This window comes from Psittacula echo (genome assembly GCF_963264785.1).
Source record: "Psittacula echo genome assembly, chromosome: 26".
Classification (NCBI taxonomy): domain Eukaryota; kingdom Metazoa; phylum Chordata; class Aves; order Psittaciformes; family Psittacidae; genus Psittacula; species Psittacula echo.
Genome location: NC_137761.1, coordinates 2,985,345 through 3,006,962, shown reverse-complemented (window position 1 = coordinate 3,006,962; position 21,618 = coordinate 2,985,345). Strand labels below are relative to the sequence as shown.

Here is a 21,618-nt window from a genome sequence, read left to right as displayed (position 1 = left end):
GGGGTCTGGGCTCTGCTGCTGGGTGAAATAAACCGGTGGAGCAAAGAACAGGCACCACGTGAAGCACCACCCTTTTCTTTGTTAGCAAAAAGAATTCCCTGTGCCACGGGGGTAGCGCGAGGCCAGACCTGAGCATCCCGCCTCTGGGCTGTGGGAGAAGGGAGGTGAAGCAGGTGCCAGAGGGCTGGCTGGAATTCCCTCTTCCTGCTGCACATCCCACGTACAGGGGGTTCAAACTCATCTTTACAGCTCTGTGAGTGATGCTCACACATGAAGCGATCTCTGTGTGTGGTGCTTTAAGGCCCATGGCATGGCGGGGGGTGTCTGCAGGCCGCTGCCAGGCCGTGCAGGAGGGCAGCACAAAGGAACTCGTGTGGAGAGGCTGGAGCTGCTGGTGCTCACTGCTGAGGAAAGCAGGCCCACAGGATGGGTATGGAAGAGCGACTGGGGCAACTGGTTTCAGCTGCAGGAAACGGGAATATAACCCAAAGCACTGCAGAGCAGAGCCCAATCTCCTCTGTTCACCTCACTCGTAAGATAGCTCCACGAGCTGGCATCTCCGGGGTCAGTTGTGTGTAATGGGGACCAGCACAGACTGCACGGGGTTGGCAGAGCTTCCTGAGGCCTGCAAGCCCGGGTGGCTGGTTCCTGCCAGCTCACTTGGCTCACAGAGCAGTTTCTGTCCCTTTCCTGTCTCTTATCTCTTCCCCCTCCCTTTCTTCACAGGCTTCAGAGGAATAGGATACAAAGGATAAATGAGAGCAGGTTCTGGGTAGGTCAGCTCCTGGATAAGCTGTGCCTGTACTTCCCTGACAAGCAGCATGAAGGGCACTCGCCTTGTTCAGCTACGTGGCTCCAACCAAGTCATCCTATTGCAGCTTCTCCTGAGCTGCTCAGAAGCCTCTGGAGCCGCTGCCTTCAAGAAGGCCCATTCCACCTGGAGCTCTCCTCCGAGCAGCAGCAGATGTGAGCACAGCTTTGGGATCCCACAGTCACCTCAGGGCCCTGCTTCTGGCTCCCAGCAGTGTAGTAGAGAGCACACCCTGAGGGGGAACATGGTCTGGGAGAGGTGGCTGTGACCTGAAGGAGTTCTTTAGGGTGACCTCCTTCCCCTTGGGACCAGCGGCCAAGCTGTGATGCCCTTGTACTGAGTTAAGGTGAACCGATACCAAGCAAGCGGTTTGATGATTTATTCATACAAAAGACAAGGCAAGTGGTTGGACAGAACTCAGCAAGGATCACTTGAACTAGACCAGCACATCCCGTGCCGTGGGTTTCACTGAGATCCAGTCAATATTCCATCAAAAAGAAGAGAGAAAGAGGAAGTGTCACCATCCAGGGATCCAAACATGTCTTCTTGGGCCTCTTTGGGGGTGGGAGCTTCCGTGAGTGGAGCCGCTCGGTGACATTGCTGTCCTTTGGGGTGTTCTCCATTATCTGCACACAAAGCCCAGGGAGGCGCTCCTGAGATGATGAATGTGGTGTGGCAGCACATGTGCAGCTCCAAAGCTGCTGTTCCCAGAGCATCCTCCGGGTGCTCATTGTCCCTGTGGCGGCTGCTCAGCTGTGACCAGCGGGACAGAACGATCCTGTCTGGGCACTATCAGGAGCCAATGGCCTTGTTGTTTGCTTCCCTTACGCTCAAGGCCTCCCATGGCCAAGTGCCTGGGACAAGCCCCATTCCCTGTCCCTGACTCACTCTATGGAATGTCAACAGTGCTTGACCCGGGTCAGTGGCCAGGCTCCCACAGAGGTTCCCACCTGGAGGAGCCCGGGAAGCGCCTTCTCCCAAGGGAATGTTTCAGCCTGCTTTCTTAGCATGGACAATTCCCCATGCACAGGCAGGGCTGCAGGGACTCAGCGTGGCACCGAGGCCTCGTCTCCATGGTGGGTGAACACCTCCACGGCCGGTGCCTCCAGCCCTGCCCTGGGCAGCCTGTTCCAATGGGGCAGGAATTGGTCCTCAGCTCCATCTCAACCTCCCCTGGCGCAGCTTGAGGCCGTTTCCTCCTGTCCCATCCGCTGTTCCTCGGGCCGGGCTCTCCGGTATCCCCGGGCAGCGCTCAACATGGCGGCAGCGCCCAGGCTCCGAGGAGCCAGCGCAGCCCCGGATCTGACCAGCAGGCGGCGACGGTGCCCGTGTGAGCGCCCGCAGTGCGCATGCGGGAGGGCCCCGACTCCTTCCCTTTCCCCTCCCTCCGCTCGCCGCCGCTGGTGCTCGGAGCTCGCTCGCTCCCGGCCCTCGGTGCCGGTCCCCGCCACTCCCCGCCCGCCCAGCTCCGGGCCTGCTCCCCGCTCCCGAGGGGCCGGCGTCTGGCGGGCAGCGCCGTCTCCATGGTAACGCGCGGAAGGGGCGTTGCGCGGCGGACCGGAAATGACGCGCTGCGAGGCGCGGGGGCGGTGGAGCCGCAGCTGCAGCCGGAGCCGGGCCGGAGCCATGTCCGCGGGCGGTGCAGCGCAGCGCGACGCCGGGGCCGCCGCCGGGTGAGGCCGCGCTGCGGGTCCCCACAGCGCCCTTGGGCGGTCGGCGGCTCCGGGGCCCGGCCTGGAGCTCCCGCTCGGCCTCGGCCGCCACTGAGGCCTCTCTGTTTTGCAGGCGCCGCAGTAAGTGGGACCAGCCCGGCCCGGCCCCCGCCTTCCTTCTCCCCGGCACGGCGCCGCTGCCCGGGCGGCCCTTTCCCGGCGGCGGGGATGGCGGCTCCGCGGTGGCGGGGTCCGAGAGCTCCGCAGCGCCCTCCGGAGCGCTGGATGCGGCCGCGGCTGTGGCCGCCAAGATCAACGCGATGCTGATGGCCAAAGGGAAGCTGAAGCCGGCGCCCAGCACGGCGGACAAGGTGGGTACCCGGAGCGGAGCGGATGGGCGAGGGGGCTGTCACGGCTGCGTTGTGGAGACCAGCGGGCTTTAAGTATCCGAGGAGCTCTCAGTGAGGTGGAAATGATGGAGAGCAGAGAGTCCCAGCCTGGTCTGGGTTGAAGGGGCTTTAAAGCTCCTCCAGCTCCAACGTCTGCCACGGGCAGGGACACCTTTCATTAGAGCAGGATGCTCCAAGCCCCTGTGTCCAACCTGGCCTTGAACACTGCCAGGGATGGAGCAGCCACAGCTTCTCTGTGCCACCACCTCAGCACCCTCACAGGGAAGAGCTTCTGCCTAATATTGAACCTAAATCCCCCCTGTTTCAGTTTGAACCCGTCATGCCTTGTGCTAGCACTACAGTCCCTGATGAAGGTGCCTCTCCAGCATCCTTGTAGCCCTTTTCAGACACTGGAAGCTGCTCTGAGGTCTCCACACAGCTTCTGCCATCTCTGTGTCTCTGGCTTTTTCTTTCAGAGCACTTAGATACTAACACAGAACGTGATGCCCTTGATTTGAAACAAGAAGTGTGGGGGGGAAGTGTAGTCATGGTGTGGATGAGTTCAGGTCTTCAGCAGGAGCTCTGAGTCTAAGAGGAGTTGAAATATGAATCCCAGGTGTTCTTAGGCTCAGCTTTCTGCCCGAGCTGCCAGCTCAAGCGTGAGATGCCTTGGATTCAGTTTGAGCAACTTTGCTGCTTGGTTCTACATCTGTTTTCTCTATTTATAGAGCAGAAGCAATAGTTACTTATGGTGCTCCAATGTGCTGAAGGTAATAGTGGTGTTTTGATTTAGGCTCAAGGTTGTGAGAGGTAAATGATGAAATAGTGGATGTGGTGTGCTTTCTGTTAATGTGTGTAAAGGTTCAACAGCTGAAAAGGGAGAAAGGAAAGGATTTTGCCTTCTAGAGTACCAGGGCCTGGTGGTTGCATCATTTTTCTCTGCTTTCTATCTATTTCTGGTCTTTTGCAATGGTTCTCTTTGAAGCTGCAGGCGCTGGGAAAAGGTCCAGCTACAAACAAAAGCAAAGATGACCTTGTGGTGGCAGAGGTGGAAATCAATGACGTCCCCCTCACGTGCAGGAACCTGCTGACGAGAGGCCAGACTCAGGATGAGGTACGGGCAGGATCGACGGCTGGTTTCTTGGGCTTGGCAGCACGCTTGGGCCTCTTTGTAAGGCCAAAAGAGCTGCAATCAACTACAGTCCGTGGTGGTTTCCTTTCTACCAAGCTCAGGGTTTTCTGAAGCTACTTTGTTTAGTGGTTTATTCACTACAGTGTCATATAAGGAGCTCAGGTAGCACAGTTGGTATCTTTTAGTGGGCCCCATCCCTTTTCTCACCACTTTATTAGTGTGTCTGTTCCCTTTAGAACCCAACAAAGCTTAAGCACTTTGGGGTTTCTCTGTGCTTGGTTTCTTGGTGCTAAACTTGTCCCTGGGGTTTTGTAGATAAGTCGCCTGAGCGGAGCGGCTGTATCGACCCGAGGGAGGTTCATGACAGCAGAAGAGAAAGCCAAAGTGGGACCAGGGTTTGTATTTCTCTTTGCGGGCTCAGTGGTGGGGCTCTTGGGTTGGTTTTCATGGGCAGTGTCAGCCTTGGGGGCCAGAGTCAATGGGGTATTGAGTGTTTGGAATATGTTTGCCATTAGTGTAGTGCTAAGAGCATGGCTGTTCCCCTGCCTGCCTAATGCTGAGAGGTAAAAACAAAGAGTATATAAAGTCTTTATGGAAGGCTTTCTGTCTGTAACATAAGTGTATGTATTAGATTGGCTCTGTTCTTGTGTGTTCTTTGGGAGTTTAGTGGCTATTTCCTTTCCAGAGATCGTCCTTTGTATCTTCACGTCCAGGGTCAGACACGGGAACTGGTTGACCGTAAGTGCAAAAATGAATCCTGCTCTTCCATCATTACTTGTGGAAAAGGGGGGAATTAAGGGCCTTTGTTATGACCAGCATGGATTTGTACTGTAAATATCTTGATGTTGATAACAGATGCTTGTTGCATCCTTTGTGAGCCGATCTGGAATGCTCATGTTAGATTTGGGTGATCTGGACAGTTGACAGGGGGCGAAACAACTGAATTCCCTGTTTTGTCAACTAGGGGCTGTTAACAGAATTAAAGAGATCATTACTAATGGAGTAGTGAAAGCAGCTACAGGCTCTAGTCCAACCTTCAATGGAGCTACAGTTACTGTCTACCACCAGCCAGCCCCTATTGCTCAGTTGTCTCCAGCAGTTGGCCAGAAACCTCCATTCCAGTCAGGGGTGAGTAATGCATTGCTCTGAATTTCCTTGACTATCACTGGTGACAAGATTTACCTGTCACGAAGTGTACATTGTGTGTCGTGGAGGACTGAGCGAGCTGAGCCTGAAGAGTGAGGCTCAGGTGACAGCAGCCTCCTAAAAGAAAAGGGATGGAGAGAGCAGTCCTGCTTACAGGAAAGCGAAGGGCTGACTGTGCCATCTGACACTCACCTGTCACAGGAACAACATTTCTAGCCTCATTCTTAGAGTGAAATAATAAGCTTTTACTGTTCCATTTACAGATGCATTATGTTCAGGACAAGTTATTTGTTGGATTGGAACATGCTGTACCTACATTTAATGTGAAGGAGAAGGTGGAAGGGCCTGGTTGCTCCTATTTGCAGCACATTCAGATTGAAACGGGTGCCAAAGTCTTTCTTCGTGGCAAAGGCTCAGGTTGCATCGAGCCAGCATCGGGCAGAGAAGCTTTTGAACCCATGTACATTTACATCAGGTATGAGGGATGTTTGGAAACAGAAACAGATGAAAGAAGGAGCTTGCAGAAACACTGGTGCTTATGAGCTATTCCTTTGTGTGTGTTTGCAGTCACCCAAAGCCAGAAGGTTTGGCAGCTGCTAAAAAGCTGTGTGAGAATCTATTGCAAACCGTGAGTAGCTCTTACAACCGGGAGGTTTCAGAGCCTGTCACAGCCCCAGTGTGTGCCTGGCTGTTACTGCTTTGTGTGCTCTCAGCAAAACTGGCCGTGTGTTCTGGCTTCCTAAGGGTGTTTTCCCTTCTGAGCACTGCTGAGTCTTTCTGTTAGTATTGGTAATGGAGTGTGGGCTGCAAAGCCTCTTTTGGAGAATAGATGGAAGCTTTTAGCTTCTTTGAGTGAAGTGATTCGTTTGCCACTCTGTTTCCTGTGCAAGATTATCCTGTGTGTTACAGGAATCTGTCCCAGAGCCAGCAGGATGAGTGGGGTTTTGTTCTCAGGGGGTGTGTGTGGATTACTGCTGTCTCTCTGCATGCTGTGTTCTGGAAGCTGTGTGGTCAAATGCCTTTTGCCTGCGAAAGGTTAATACACTACATAGTGAATGGTTCTTGTCTAATCTCTGCCAATTCCTCGTAGGTTCATGCTGAGTACTCTCGGTTTGTGAATCAGATAACCACTGCAGTACCCCTAGCAGGTAAACCTCAGCAACACCAAAGCATCTGGAGTTGCATTCTGCAGAGTTGTACTTGCAGTTTTTTGGAAGTCTTGAGCTTGCAGCCCTTCGTTTTTGGCAGTGAAATGGGGTGTTTTGGTGACAAACTGAATTGAAGATGTTGTTTTCTCTCTCTAGGCTTCACACAGCCTGCTGCTATCAACAGCGTACCTTCCCAACCCTCCTATTACCCTTCCAATGGCTATCAGTCTGGTTATCCTGTGGTTCCTCCTCCTCAACAACCAGTTCAGCCACCATATGGGGTACCAGGCATAGTACCTCCTGCAGTACCTTTGGCACCTGGAGTCTTAACAACGCTACCTACAGGAGTTCCACCTGTGCCAACACAGTATCCCATATCTCAAGTACAGCCTCCAGCCAGCACTGGCCAGGTACTGCTGCAGTTCATCTTTTGCCCTGTAGCTGTCAGTTTATTGAGTTGTTTCTTTACTAGCAGGAAAATACTTGGAGTAGTTCCAGATGGAGGATTCTTGAGGGCTTTTGGATTTGTTAATGCTTTGCTGCTACTTGTGTCTGAGCAATGACATTGTTGGATGGCTGCTTCAGCCTCTGTTTCTCATAACCTGTGAACATAAAGGATATTTGCAGGGGGTGCTCACTCCCATAGGGAAAGTGTTACCACAGGCTTTGATGCAGCTCTCTGTAGGTACAATGAGTTGGAGCTGCAGCCAGTGATTAATTTCTAGAAATGAAATACTTGTTTCCTCTTGAAGTTGTGAATTGCCTTCTAGTTGCTCTTCAGTTCTGCCTATTTGTGTGTTCTGCTCCTGAGTCTGAAAGGCTACATTTGATGTGTACTTCCTATGCCTATTATTAAATTTTCTTGTCTCTTGTTTCATCTTCCGCACGCCAGAGCCCACTGAGCGGTCCTTTCCTTCCTGCTGCCCCAGTTAAAACCACCCTGCCGACTGGTTCCCAGCCACAAGTCCAACCCCATCCCCAGGGTCAAAAGAGACGCTTCACTGAGGAGCTGCCGGATGAGAGAGAGTCAGGACTGCTGGGATACCAGGTGGAATAAAATCACCCATTTTACTTCATTCACCAAAGCAGAACTTGACTGGAGAGAGATGATTTAGTACAGTTTATCGGGGAACAGTCATGCAAGGCCTTTGGCAGATGGCTGCGGTTGTTGCACAACCTCAAGACCATGCTTTGGTTTCTTTGAGTGGATGCACCGCTGTTAAACTGTGACTTGCTGATGCATTGGCACCTTGTTTTCATACCTCAGTCTTTCCTGAAGGCTGCCGGTGCATTCAGGTCAAAGAGATGCCCATAGTGTGTTTCTGGTTAGTTTAAAGGGAGATTCTTTGGGGTCTGGGGGGTCTTTTGCAGGCTTGTTTGAGGGCGGGAGGGAACCGTGGTAGTAACTCCCAGGTTTTCCCCATTTACCTTCCTTGCAGGTTGCACTTCAGAGGGTTTCAAGCAGCCTGAGTTAGAAATAGTTATTTTTGTTTTAAAGAGCAAAGTGGTTGATTTTAATTAAAGTAATTTTGAGTTCTTCAGGCTTGTATGTGAGAAAAGGGAGCTTCTGCAAATGCTCCTCAGGTGATACAGCCCTGCTCACAGGCAGAAACCCTTGCTAAAACCTCTGCCTAGAGGCAATAAGCACCTGCCTCTCTGTTAGCCCTACTGTGACCATCTCCAGCAGAGTTGACTGTGGCACGAGGTCTGTACAGGGCTCAGAATTAGCTGACTGAGGAGGGACTAAGTTATCCATGAACTAAGGCTACTGCTGAGGTGGAGTAGGTGATGAGGTGCCTTCGCTCGTGCTTCTCAGGCATGTTCCTTACTGCATTACCCTCAGTGTCTTTAGGAGCAAGCCTCTTGTTTAACAGTGGTGATTAGTGGTTCCTTCTGCTAGTTGGCAATATGCTCTGAAAAGTTGGCTTTCCTATCATTATCATTAAGGAGCTGGAGCTTATGTTGTAGTGGTAGATTTGCTAATGCCGTGTGTTTTTCTGCTCATAGCATGGACCCATTCATATGACTAATTTAGGTACAGGCTTCTCCAGTCAGAGTGAACTCGATGGAGCCGGATCGAAGGCAGCAAGTTCCTCAGGAAAGGAGAGAGAGAGGGACAGGTGAGTGAGGGCAGGATGGCATCCATGTCTCTCCTGATCCTGATGGAAAGCCGAGGGGATGCGTGTTTCATGTTCTCTGCTGTGAAATAGCACCAGAGCATGGTTGGGGTTGGAAGGGACCTTGAAAGAGCATCTAGGCCACCCCTGTTCCTGTGGGAAGGGACATCTACTAGATGATGCTCCACACAGCTCGGTGTCATTGGTCCCCCTGTCTGGCATTGATTAAGATATTAAGTAGTATTGGTCCCAGTATGTACCCTTGAGGGACACCACTTGTTACTGGTTTCCACTTGGATGCTGAGCTGCCGACTGTAATTCTTTGGATGTGGCCATCCAGCCAATTCCTTACCCATTTAACAATAGCCCATTTAATAATAAAACCCCATTTAATAGCCCATCCATCAAATCCTCTCTGATTTAGAGCTAAGAATGTTGGGGGGACCATAGTGAAGCTTTCCAGAAGTCCAGGTGGGTTTCATCAGTTGCTCTTCCCTTGTCCGCTGATGCAGTCACTCCATCCTAGAAGACCACTAGATTAGTCAGGCAATTAAAAGTTAAGGGTCAAGGACTGGCTTCTGAACTTGTTTGCTGTTACCTTTGACTCTCTGCTTGCTTAAACCAGAAGAACTAAGGGCTTGCATTGCTTTAAACAGGCAGTTGATGCCTCCACCAGCTTTTCCTGTCACTGGGATGAAATCGGACTCTGAAGACAGAAATGGTGCGGGGTCTTTACCAGGCAACCATGGTGAGTGCAGTGAATGAGAGACACTTGTAAGTCAAGTTTCCTTTCCCATATGGGTTTACGCTGGTCCTAACGTGTTTAAAGCAGTGGGGGTTCTTTTTAGCTCTTCTTTAGACTGTCTAGATGGAAAGCAGCTCATGCTGCACTGCTCTAAACTCACTGTGATTAAACACACGATGCTTCTCTTAGAGCCTCAATAAATACCTGTATGGATGAGGAGGGTGTAATGGACTGAAGGACAGGTATTTTTGACCCAGAGGCACACGATCTCATAGGTTTGTTTTGTAACATGGATGTCCTGTGGCTTTACTTTGTGAACAGCTCTCTCTAGAGGCACTGTCGGTGGGAGTTATGGTTCAGGTGTGTATGCACAGACATGAGTTATGTCTGCAAAGGACACAAGGGCTCTCAGAGCTCATCCTCTCATAGGGCTGTGTTTGCAACTTGGTAAAACACGGCATGGCTTGAACTCTTGGGGTAGTTCGGTGCCTGGCAGGTCTGCAGGTGCCTCACGTTAGGCCTCCTTAACCGCAGTTTCTCTGCAGTATTGCTCCCAGAGGTTGTTCTTCCGTTAGCTTGCTTTTGAGCTAAGGTCCTGCTTTTCTTGACGTGTTGATCTCTGTAACGGTGACGTTGCCATCGCTGACACCCAGTTGCTAACTTGCCCTTTCTTGTGTGTTTCTTTCTTCTTTCTCTGTTCTCTTACATGGTTCTGATGGATCACATGTGCTGTTGCTGCTGGTGTTTCGTGTGGCCTTCGACCTTGGATGACCATTGGCCTTGTGACCTCAAAATGGTGTCCAACTAACGATTTACAATTAACGTCTTTTTTTATTAACTCGTTTTGGGGCATTTTATCTCTTTTTGGTTTGATTTTTCCCTTCTCGGGGGCTGGGGGGGGGTGTTTTGTTTTCCCCTCCTAGATCATCAAGCAAAGAAGATGAAAACTGCAGAAAAAGGCTTTGGTTTAGTGGCATATGCTGGAGATTCATCAGACGAAGAGGAGGAACACGGGGGCCATAAAACCGCAAGTACCTTTTCACAGGGATGGAGTTTGGGGTACCAGTACCCGTCCTCACAACAGCGAGCTAAACAACAGATGCCATTTTGGATGGCACCGTAAAGGCTGCAGAGAAGAGTTTTCATTCATCTGGGTTATTTTCCCCCCCTTTAGCAATAATGCATGTATATTACAGCCTGAACTTTGCAAATACCCCTTGTTTTTACAGTTGCAGAAGCTAAAAGGTTCAGTGTTCCCCCCTTTGAAAGGGATCCGTCGTTTTTAAACTCCTTATTTCTGCAGTGAGTCTGTCAAATAAAACCCCACCATGAACTGAAGTAGTGGTGACAGGGCTAGGCCCTTGTGCAGTGGGGGAAGCACTGTGAAGAGAAGAGGGAAGGCTCCGTTGTTCCAGGATCACTTAAAAAGGGCCAGAGTCAGTCCCTCTGCCTTCACCCTTGGCCTGGTGCTTGTGTTGTATGGAGTGCTCCTGCGCTCAGCCTGTGTTTGCAGCCCTGTTTGAGCTGATGATGGCCACAGCTTCAATGTTGGGACTTTGAGCCAAGGAAAGGAATGTACAATCGCTCTGACGAAGCTGAGGAGCGGGCTTCTTCAACCTCTTCCTTTGTGTTTTACTTCTCGAGCGTCTCCTGTAACTCAGCACCGGGGTTTGCTTCTTTTGCTGACCCACACCTGCTCTTTCCAGCGGGATGAGAGGGCAGGGGCGCAGATGGGTTCATCTCCATCTCTCCTCCCTCGGGGCTTGGATCCATGCTGAAGGCACACGGGACTCCTGCTGAGAGCTTGGCCCCGTCCCTTCCTTCTTTCTCCACCCCTTCTGGCTCATGGTGGGCACCAACCAGGACCGCTCCTGCCTTGACCCCGGGCCCAAGTTCTTGGCCTGGTGATGGACATGAACTGGAACAGGCGTTTTCGTGGCGGTGCAGAACTTGTGCGGAGAGGGGATGTGGCGAGGTGATGCTCGGCGTTTGGAACGGGACAAACGGCTTTGAACCGGGGCTGCGTGGTGCTGCTGTGCCCCGAGGGGCCGCGCTCGGACAAACCCGGCCCTTCCCCGTGTTGTAAATACTCGGCCCCCTCCTTCGGTGACGATTAAAGTACAAAGAGCCCGGGTCTGGCCGCTCCGTGGGGTGCGGGTCCCGTCGTGGGGAGCGCAGGGAGGGAGCGGCGCCGCCACCGCGCCTGCGCTGACCCCTCCGGGCCGCCGTCCAGTGCCGCCCCTCGGCGCGGCCCGGGCGGGCGCTGCTGGCGGTGGAGGAGCCGCCGCCATTTTGGTGCCGCCGCCTCAGGCCGGCGGAGGGTGAGGAGAGCGGGGCCGGGCGGCGGGGGCCGCCGCTCCCGATCGTTCTCTCCGCTTCAGCGGCTGCTGCGACGCTGAGGAGATGGAGTGCGGAGCGCGGCCGGGCGGCGGCGCCGCGCCGGGGCAGTCCCGCGAGTACAAGCTGGTGATGCTGGGCGCCGGTGGTGTCGGCAAGAGCGGTGCGTTGAGCGCCGGGGCGGCCCCGCAACCGTCGCCGGGACAGCGCCGGGGGCCGCGGGAGGATGGTTCCTAACGGGGGTGTCCGGATGCTCTGGGAGGGGGGACGGGGGCATCGCGCTCTGGTGCCCGGCGTCTCTCGGCTTGCACCGAGCGCGGGTTTGGTTCAGCCGCCGGGGAAGGAGCGAGCTCAGGCCCGTTAAGGGCTGGATGCTGAGGCTGCAGGTGCTGCCCAGCCTGTGCCATTGTGCCTCTGACTTTTGTTTCTAGCCATGACCATGCAGTTCATCAGCCACCGCTTCCCAGAGGATCACGATCCCACAATTGGTAAGGAAAAGCTCGCTCTTCTCTGCTGTTCAGGCCCTCGCCTTGCAGGTGAAGCTCTTGGGGGGTCCATTGCTTGAAGGCACTCAGTTGAAAGCAAGCTGTGCGTTGGGCTGTAAATTGAGGACCAAAGTCCTTTGGGTTTCTCACTTACAGGTATGAAGAGTTCTGAGGCTGCTGGGGGGACTGGTACAGGCACAGCCTGAGGTTTAGCTCTTCTGTGCTTTCCTATCCCATATATTCGGGCCATTCGCTGTCTGTATTTGTGTGTCGGCAGGGAAAGGCTGGAAACGTGCTGGGGTCAGTATGAGCTGCCTGTAAATCCACTCCCCATGGTGGGGAGCAGCTCTGTGCTAGGAACCTGTCAGCCCCACTTGTGTTCTGTGCTTTAGAAACGGAGAGGGAGGAAAGGGCCCAACAGCTTCCTCTGTGGCTGCAGAACGTCTGCAGCATCTCGAGAGAAACCTTTCCCCCCAGCATCAAAGGGAAGGTGGGAAAAGCAGCACCTTCTGGTTGGAAGCAGCCGCTGTAGTATGGGAGAGCGGCTTTAGAGGAACACAGCATTCATCGTCTTCTAAGGGAATAGCAGTGGGGGGGGGCAAGTTCTTCCTTGAATTCCGGGTGTGTTCTGGCTCTGGGAGAAGGGCAAGGCGCTTCCTCTGTGCTTTGAGCTGAGTTGTGGAGTGGGGTCCGAAAGAGCTGGGCCAGTGCTGGGACTTCAGCAAGCGTTTGGGAGGATCTTAAATCCCAGCGTTCGGTGTTAAATGGAGCTCAGAGTAACGTGGTAGAGGGAGGTTCGCAGCTTGGGTGGTTCTGGTGTGGTTCTTGTTGAGTGTTGCACTTGTCGCCAACCCTGTTCTTTCCCATGTGCTGTGGATTCACAGAGGATGCTTATAAAATACGGATACGCATTGATGATGAACCTGCCAATCTGGATATCCTGGACACAGCAGGACAGGTATGGCAATAATAAGACCTTTAGGAGGATGTTAAAAGTCTCCAGTGGTCAGGCATAGAGGCAGAAATCCTGTAAAAGTATCCATGTCTTTGCTTTTGGAGCTTCCTGAAGCGTTGCATTGCTCACAGCATCTGTATCACATTGTCTGTATTTAGGCACCTCAGGAAGGTGCTCTGCTTTCTCTGTGGCACCGTTCTGTTCATGATCAACAAGCAATAGGTACTGGTGAGAAGCGACGTGTTGGTGTCATCTCTCTAGCAAGGAAACTCGGTGTTAATCCCAGCATGTACTGCCTTGGCCTGCAGTAATGGGACATTAGAATGGTGTGGGTTGGAAGAATCATAGAATGGGTTGGGTTGGAAAGGACCTTAAAGCTCCAACCCCTGCCACGGGCAGGGACCCCTTCCACTGGAGCAGGGTGCTCCAAGCCCCATCCATCCTGGCCTTGAGCACTGCCAGGGATGGGGCAGCCACAGCTTGTCTGTGCCAGCGCCTTCCCTCCGGCTGGCCGCTGCTTCCCAGAGCTGCTGTGCATTTGGTGTCCATCGTGAGCAGCTCAGAAAGCGATGGTGCAGCTGAAACATCCTCGTCTGTTTGCAGGCAGAGTTCACGGCCATGAGGGACCAGTACATGAGGGCTGGGGAGGGCTTCATCATCTGCTACTCCATCACAGACCGGCGCAGCTTCCACGAGGTGCGCGAGTTCAAGCAGCTCATCTACCGCGTCCGCCGCACCGACGACACCCCCGTGGTGCTGGTGGGGAACAAATCTGACCTCACACAGCTGCGGCAGGTAAAGGGCATGAGCCAGGCCCACGGCTGCAAGCTCTTCCTCTTGGAAAACACAGGAATACAAAGGGTTCCATTTGAACCCATCACCCCTTGTCCTGTCACCACAGCCCCTGATGAAGAGTCCCTCTCCAGCATCCTTGTAGCCCCCTTCAGACACTGGAAGCTGCTCTGAGGTCTCCATGCAGCTTCTCGTCTCCGCTTTCCAAACTGACTTTGTTGTTTCATGAACGTCCAGAGAGTTCCTTGCAGATGATTGTGTTGCTACAGAAGTGAGGAGTGAAAGTGAAAGAAAAACGGGTTTTCAGAGAAAGATGTAGAAATCGGTGGCAATGAGCTTGTTCTGGGGCTGGGAAGGTGCATGCACAGCTCCAGAACAGGCAGAACAAGAGAAATAAACTTGGTCCCAGCACCAGTGTGGCTGCAGGCCCAGGGCAGTGGTTGTGGTGAGGCTGCACCTTGAATCCTGTGTTCAGCTCTGGCCCCCTCCCTACAAGAGAAACATTGAGGGACTGGAGGGGGGCCATAGGAGGGCAATGGGGCTGGTGCAGGGCCTGGAGCACAGTGTGATGGGGAAGGGCTGAGGGACCTGGGGGGTTCAGATGGAGAAGAGAAGGTTCAGGGGGGACCTGATCGCTCCCTGCAACTGCCTGACAGGAGGATGGAGCCAGGAGGGGCTGGGCTCTGCTCCTAAGGGATGGGACAAGAGGAACCGGCCTCAAGCTGCACCAGGGCAGGTTTAGATGGAGCTGAGGACCAATTCCTGCCCCATTGGAACAGGCTGCCCAGGGCAGGGCTGGAGTCACCGTCCCTGCAAGTGTTCACACACTGTGGAGACGAGGCCTCAGTGCCATGGGCATGGGTTAGTGGTGGCCTTGGCAGTGCTGGGAATGGTTGGTCTGGATGAGCTGAAAGGGCTTTCCTAACGCGGTTGATTCCATGATTCTGGTTTTGGCTTTCCTGATGAGAGGGCTTTCTATTGCAGGTCTCCAAAGAAGAAGGCTCTTCTTTAGCTCGAGAGTTCAGCTGCCCCTTCTTCGAGACGTCGGCCGCGTTCCGCTACTACATCGATGACGTGTTCCATGCCCTGGTGCGGGAGATCCGCAGGAAGGAGAAGGAAGCAGTAATGGCCATGGAGAAGAAATCCAAACCCAAAAGCAGTGTGTGGAAAAGGCTCAAGTCCCCCTTTCGAAGGAAGAAGGATTCAGTCACTTGAACAGAGAGGATTCCTCTGCCCATAGAACAAAACCTGGGAACAGCCGTTTGTAACCAAAGCAGTTTAGTGACAACGTTTTGGTGGTGTTTTAAACCTGAATGGACTTCTGTGAGGGAAGACCTAACTTTTACCAGTTCTTGTTTAGAATGATGCTCTCTTCCTGTTGGATATTCCGCTTCAGACCAGTAGCAGTTGTCCTATTGTTTGTTGTCAGTTTTGGACTGGATCCAGCAAATGTTGCTTGTAGGTTGGTTACAAATGCTGCAGGTTTGTGGCCCTGCACTTTGGAACGTTTCTCTTCAGTCACTGCATGCTGGCAGCTGAATTGTGTAGGATATTGCTGAAGTTCTCCCCAGCTGAACTTAATGCATCTTCTCTTTGTCATGGTCTGCACAAGCAGATGTTGCTGCTCTCGGGAGCAGTGATGCACATCCCAAGGGGGGGCTTGTTGAGGTCGTGGTGAGGAGTAGTTTACACAGTGCTCATCGTGGCCAGCAGCCCTGGCTGGGTGTGGGTACCACTGAAAGGAGCTGTGCTGGAGTTCTGCTGTTCTCATGTCATACATTTCCTTCCAGCACCAGGGTGGAAGTGGGGAGTTCGCAGCAGAGGTGGAGGTGGGATTCAAACCAAGTCAGAAGCAGCAAATCCTGTTCCTATGGCAGCTGTAACTTGGCAACAGTCGTGGAGAGGGAACAGTTTCCTACTGTCCCCAGCATTTACTGGGTGCCGCAGTGTGTGTCGTGTCACGACGCTGCAGGAACCACAGCTTTGGGTTCTCTGACTCGCTGGTTGAAAGCCATCGCGGTGAGGGGGGGCTGGCTTATTTATTTCCACTCTGGTTTATGTTCCTGTCCGAAAGGAGCCAGGAGCTTTGGGACGTAGGAGCCTCTAACGTGGCAAATCCAGATTATTTCCTGTGATAACTCCTTTGTAGACAAAACGCCTGATCCTGAGGAATCTGGGCCCAGAATGAGCACCCCTAATGCTGGTAAGATGCTTCCAGTGCAGTCTTAAAAGTGGAATTGCTGATGCAGTGGAAGGAAGGGATCAGCTGGGCACAGTGACAGTCCCTGAAGGGTCACATCCTGACCTTCTGTGTGCAGGTGGCACAGGGACAGGTTTTCTTACGCTCAGTAAAGAATGATCTGGTTAAAGTGCTGCTGGCACCCTCCATACCTAGGCTTGTTCTCTGCTTTGGAGCTGATTGACACCCACATCAGTCGTGGAGTTAAATCCAGCAGAGACACGATGTCTGGTGCTCCTCTTGGGTTTAATAACAGCACAAACCATAGTTGGGTAACTCAGACATGGCTAAAACAGGTTTCCTGGAGAACAAAGTGCCTGGAATCTTTCTGTTTCAGAGGGAAAGAGCTTTGTAGGCTGACTGTAGGAGAGCTTCCATTATTCTCTGATCATCTGTGTCAGTCGCTGTTAATCTTGTTCCAAAGCCAACTCTAACGTCAGTCGGAGTGTGCTGCATGTGAGGGTGCAGTCAAAACTGAAACCTCCTCTGTAACGGGATTAGTACAAGAAACGAGGAGAGCAAATGCATGAACTTCCACTTCTTTCCTTGCTAAAGTCCTTATTGCTTAAGGTGTGACTGGAAATTCCGTGCCTGTTCTCGGGGTGGGATTGCAAACCAAGACCAGACTCGGGGAAGACGTTTGGAGGAGGGTTACGTGGTTCTGAGCTGAACAGTCCCATTGGTTCTCGTTTCTCTTTTCCAGTGCTCCAGTGTCTCTCCCCTGGTACCAGTCACACGTTTGGAAGGGCTGAGGATAATTCACATTGGTGAGAGCTTGGGATTTCAGCCCCGTTGTCCAGTTGTGTGCACCCTCTCTGTAGCCGCTGCTTTAGGACCGAGCTTCCCTCCTCCTCAGGCCCTTGTGGGTTAAAGGCTGTTTGTAACTCAGCCAGAAAGCCCTGGCTTTGAGGAGGAGGCAACAGCAAAGTTGCTGCTTCTATCATAGGAAAGGCAGAGCAGGGCCTGATGCTGCCAAGGTCTCCCTCTGCGTCTCCTTGATAACACAAAGCATGGGGCAGCCCCTGCAGGCAGGGTCAGGCAGCACCTACGGGGAACCCGTGAGCAGCCCTGGAAGCTCTTTGGGCCCGTTTCCACCTTGAAGTAACCGATGTCCGTGCCTTCTGGGGTGCCTTCAATGCCGTGGAAGTGTTTACTGATGCCCTTGGGAGCCGCTTGCTTGCAGTCGCTCCATGGGAGGAGCAGCGAGCGCTTTGGGTTTACAGTGTTACGCAGAAGAGGTTTATTTTTGACACTGATGAATTTGTACGCTGAATTCCTGGTTTCTTTGACACAATATATCATTGGAATACACAGAATTCCTGGTTTCTTTGACACAATATAGCATTGGAATACACAGAATTCCTGGTTTCTTTGACACAATGTAGCATTTGGAATACTCAGAATTCCTGGTTTCTTTGACACAATATAGCATTGGAATACACAGAATTCCTGGTTTCTTTGACACAATATAGCATTGGAATACACAGAATTCCTGGTTTCTTTGACACAATGTAGCATTTGGAATACTCAGAATTCCTGGTTTCTTTGACACAATATAGCATTGGAATACACAGAATTCCTGGTTTCTTTGACACAATGTAGCATTTGGAATACTCAGAATTCCTGGTTTCTTTGACACAATATAGCATTGGAATACACAGAATTCCTGATTTATTTGACACAATGTAGCATTTGGAACACACAGAATTCCTGGTTTCTTTGACACAATATAGCATTTGGAACACACAGAATTCCTGGTTTATTTGACACAATGTAGCATTTGGAACACACAGAATTCCTGGTTTATTTGACACAATATAGCATTTGGAACACACAGAATTCCTGGTTTCTTTGACACAATATAGCATTTGGAATACTCAGAATTCCTGGTTTCTTTGACACAATATAGCATTGGAATACACAGAATTCCTGGTTTCTTTGACACAATATAGCATTTGGAATACTCAGAATTCCTGGTTTATTTGACACAATATAGCATTGGAATACACAGAATTCCTGATTTATTTGACACAATGTAGCATTTGGAACACACAGAATTCCTGGGTTATTTGACACAATATAGCAGTTGGAACACACAGAATTCCTGGGTTATTTGACAAAATATAGCATTTGGAATACTCAGAATTCCTGGCTTATTTGACACAATATAGCATTTGGAATACACAGAATTCCTGGGTTATTTGGCACCCTCTATCATTTGGAATACACAGAATTCCTGGGTTATTTGGCACCCTCTATCATTTGGAATACACAGAATTCCTGGGTTATTTGGCACCCTCTATCATTTGGAATACAAACCCTTGCCGCTGATGTTTCCTCTCGAGGGCCCAGCGGGATGGGTTGGAGCTGGTCAGCCTCAGAGCGCTGATGAGGGAAAAGCTCGCGTTGTGCTTGGGAATTCCGCTGGGAATTTCGTGTCTTGCTCCAAGCAAGAGGAGTTGGGGGAGCTGGAGGGGTTCAGTGCGAAGAGAAGGCTCAGGGGGTCCTTATGGCTCCCTACAGCAGCCTGACAGGAGGATGGAGCCCGAAGGGGGCTGCTGTTACTGTGAATCCCATTGCCCTGGCAACGTGGCTGCTCCCGAGGGAATTGGTGAGGCAGAGGAGGAGGAGAGACCCAATTGTGTTGGAAAGGGGCTGAAAGGTCCCGAGGAAGGTGGGAAGGGAGCGGGAGCAGAGCCCCCATGCTCTGCACAGACCCTCAGCGCTCCGCAGCCCCTTTCTCTTTGCTTTCGTGTTTGACTTTTTCTCATGCAAATCCTTTCGTTGCTGTTGCAGCTGCATGGAGGAACCCGAGGGACTGTGTTAGAGCAGAGAGGAGGGATTTCCTTCCCCATCTTCCCCTGTGAGTAGAAACCAGTCCTTAAGGGGGCTTTGGCTGGGCTCTGACAACCGTGGGTACCACCATGGGAGGCACCACGGTGGCTGCAGGCACTGGGCACTGGCTCTGAACATGAGCACGGGTCTTGGGCATCAGAACCTGCAGGACCTCGAGGCCTTCTGCTGTTCCTGTGTGCTCAGCATCCCAGCAGTGCCACTGACAGGGATGTGCTGGAGCTGAACCTCATCCCTTCTGCTGGGGTGGGTGCGAGGCATCGCTCCATAAGGCTTGGCCTGGACCTCTCTGGGTCCTTAAGCTCAGACCTGAGGCTCCTTTTGAGCCCCCCAAAGCGACACCGAACCCCCCCCCCCCGGTGCATGGGAGCTGCCCGGGAGGGGAGCGCAGCGCTGGGGTTGCTGGGAAACGGCTCCGGGCTCCGCAGGATCCGGCATTACCGAAGCCGTGGCTTTGTGCCCGGTGATGATGTTCTGTGCCGGGAGCGGCAGGGGACAAGTCACAGGAGCCAGATCCCTGCTCGGGAGAGGCTGGAGCCTCCCGCCCAGCACCCGGAGCATCCCCATTGCCAGGGCTCCAGGGATGCCTCTGAATTCCCACTGTTGGAGTCCAGCTGCTGCTGCTCCTGCTCATCCCGTGCCCTCTTTTTCACTGGGCTAAAGAATGCCCATTCCTGCCAAATCACAGCCGATGGGGATGCTGTGCGGGTCACGGAGAGGGTTTGGATGGGCCACCGCTTCAGGATCAGTGTGAGGCTTCATTTGCTGGGATTGTGTCCTGGTCACTTAGCTCTTGGGAGTTTTCCTTTGTGTGTGCTTGGCCTGGGAAGAGCCAAGAGCAGAAATGCCTGCCTGTGGGACCAGTGCTTAAATTCATAGAACCATGAAATGGGTTGGGATGAAGGGACCTCAAAGCTCCTCCAGCCCCAACCCCTGCCAGGGCAGGGACCCCTTCCACTGGAGCAGCTTGCTCCAAGCCCCTGTGTCCAACCTGGCCTTGAGCCCTTCCAGCTCTCACCCCGTCTGTGTTGCCTGCATCAATCATGGCACAGGCAGCAGCTGAAGTGATTCCAGCTTTATTTGCATGCTCAGTGTGCGATAACAAACCCAAGAGACAAGCTTGGGTTACAACATGGAGCAGCTCCCACATGGAGCAGCTCCCACATGGAGCAGCTCACTCATGGAGCAGCTCACTCATGGAGCAGCTCACTCATGGAGCAGCTCACTCATGGAGCAGCTCACACTTGGAACAGCTCACACTTGGAGCAGCTCACTCATGGAGCAGCTCACTCATGGAACAGCTCACTCATGGAGCAGCTCACTCATGGAGCAGCTCACTCATGGAGCAGCTCACACATGGAACAGCTCACTCATGGAGCAGCTCACTCATGGAGCAGCTCACTCATGGAACAGCTCACACATGGAGCAGCTCACACATGGAACAGCTCACTCATGGAGCAGCTCACTCATGGAGCAGCTCACTCATGGAGCAGCTCACTCATGGAACAGCTCCCACATGGAGCAGCTCCCACATGGAACAGCTCCCACATGGAACAGCTCACTCATGGAGCAGCTCACTCATGGAGCAGCTCACTCATGGAGCAGCTCACTCATGGAGCAGCTCCCACATGGAACAGCTCCCACATGGAGCAGCTCACTCATGGAGCAGCTCACTCATGGAGCAGCTCACTCATGGAACAGCTCCCACATGGAACAGCTCCCACATGGAACAGCTCACTCATGGAGCAGCTCCCACATGGAGCAGCTCACTCATGGAACAGCTCACACATGGAGCAGCTCACACATGGAACAGCTCACTCATGGAGCAGCTCACTCATGGAGCAGCTCACTCATGGAACAGCTCACACACGGAGCAGCTCACACATGGAACAGCTCCCACATGGAGCAGCTCACTCATGGAACAGCTCACACATGGAGCAGCTCACACATGGAACAGCTCCCACATGGAGCAGCTCACTCATGGAGCAGCTCACTCATGGAACAGCTCACTCATGGAACAGCTCACACATGGAGCAGCTCACACATGGAACAGCTCCCACATGGAGCAGCTCACACATGGAACAGCTCCCACATGGAGCAGCTCACTCATGGAGCAGCTCACTCATGGAGCACTTTCACACATGATGCACTTTCACACATGTCCAGATAGGGTTTTTTTTCCTTTTATTTTTCTTTTTTTCACACAAAGTTGTAATTTTCCAGGTTAATTTGACACGAGGAGACACGAGAAGGTGAAGCCCAACCACAGCGGGGGGGGTACAGTGAGTTCCTGTCGCTTACTGTCTATGTGATGCTTTAAAAATATAGAGATCTGCACCTCTTCCGTTTCCTATTGTTCCATGGAGGGTGAGGGCTGCTCCTGCCTGCGCCTGTGCACCCTGAGCACGTTTCCTTGCCACCAAGTTCAGCTTTCCCTTTGCAGCTCAAGGAATCCCCTTGGGATCCCCTGGGCTGAGGCGCGCTTTGTGCACCGGACGGGCAGGAGGGAGCGTCCCGGGCGGTGCTGGTGCAAGCGGCTTCCCAGGAGAAGGCCGGGCAGCCGCTAACCTGCAGCAACGCAGCCGCTTGGTGCAAAACCTGGGGCTGAGCTGGAGCTGCCCCGGTGCCCACAGGAGACTCGGGCTGGGCTCTGAGCCCCTGCAAGAGCATGAGCTGGAGAAGCGTTAAAGACACAACCTACAACCTCGGGCAGGCCAGCAGGAACGGAGCCTCCTCTGCCCGTGCAGAGGGAGCGGCAGCCTCAGGGCAGCGTCTGCTGCTGCAGAGGCTCTGCCTGGAAGCAAGTTCCAAGGAGAG

General features: G+C 52.9%; 2 protein-coding genes across 10 annotated transcripts; both read left to right on the top strand.

Moving 5' to 3' along the window:
- The first annotated feature begins 1,238 nt into the window (after positions 1-1,238).
- KHDC4 (KH domain containing 4, pre-mRNA splicing factor) lies at positions 1,239-11,484 on the top strand. Of its 6 annotated transcripts, none has more exons than XM_080635161.1 (14): positions 1,239-2,484; positions 2,597-2,834; positions 3,838-3,966; positions 4,300-4,379; positions 4,670-4,722; positions 4,949-5,112; positions 5,394-5,605; positions 5,698-5,758; positions 6,221-6,278; positions 6,435-6,688; positions 7,171-7,326; positions 8,286-8,398; positions 9,052-9,143; positions 10,370-11,484. In XM_080635161.1, the coding sequence occupies exons 1-14, from the start codon at positions 2,375-2,377 to the stop codon at positions 10,444-10,446; spliced, it is 1,797 nt and encodes a 598-aa protein (XP_080491287.1). In that variant the 5' UTR covers positions 1,239-2,374; the 3' UTR covers positions 10,447-11,484. The 6 variants fall into 6 exon arrangements, 4 of the variants coding, with proteins under 4 accessions (XP_080491287.1, XP_080491288.1, XP_080491286.1 ...); XR_013958547.1 differs by having other exon boundaries at positions 1,240-2,484; positions 8,314-8,398; positions 10,370-10,409; XR_013958548.1 differs by lacking the exon at positions 10,370-11,484 and adding an exon at positions 10,064-10,121 and having other exon boundaries at positions 1,240-2,484; positions 8,314-8,398.
- Positions 11,485-11,509: 25 nt separating this feature from the next.
- On the top strand, positions 11,510-21,139 carry RIT1 (Ras like without CAAX 1). Of its 4 annotated transcripts, XR_013958549.1 has the most exons (8): positions 11,510-11,640; positions 11,909-11,965; positions 12,847-12,920; positions 13,521-13,712; positions 14,694-15,912; positions 16,652-16,715; positions 18,745-18,811; positions 21,025-21,139. XR_013958549.1 is itself a non-coding variant. In XM_080635174.1 (5 exons), exons 1-5 carry the CDS (start codon positions 11,544-11,546, stop codon positions 14,922-14,924), a joined length of 651 nt encoding a protein of 216 aa, XP_080491300.1. In that variant the 5' UTR covers positions 11,510-11,543; the 3' UTR covers positions 14,925-17,671. The 4 variants fall into 4 exon arrangements, 1 of the variants encoding a protein (XP_080491300.1); XR_013958550.1 differs by having other exon boundaries at positions 14,694-16,715; XR_013958551.1 differs by lacking the exons at positions 18,745-18,811; positions 21,025-21,139 and having other exon boundaries at positions 16,652-17,671.
- Positions 21,140-21,618: the final 479 nt, after the last annotated feature.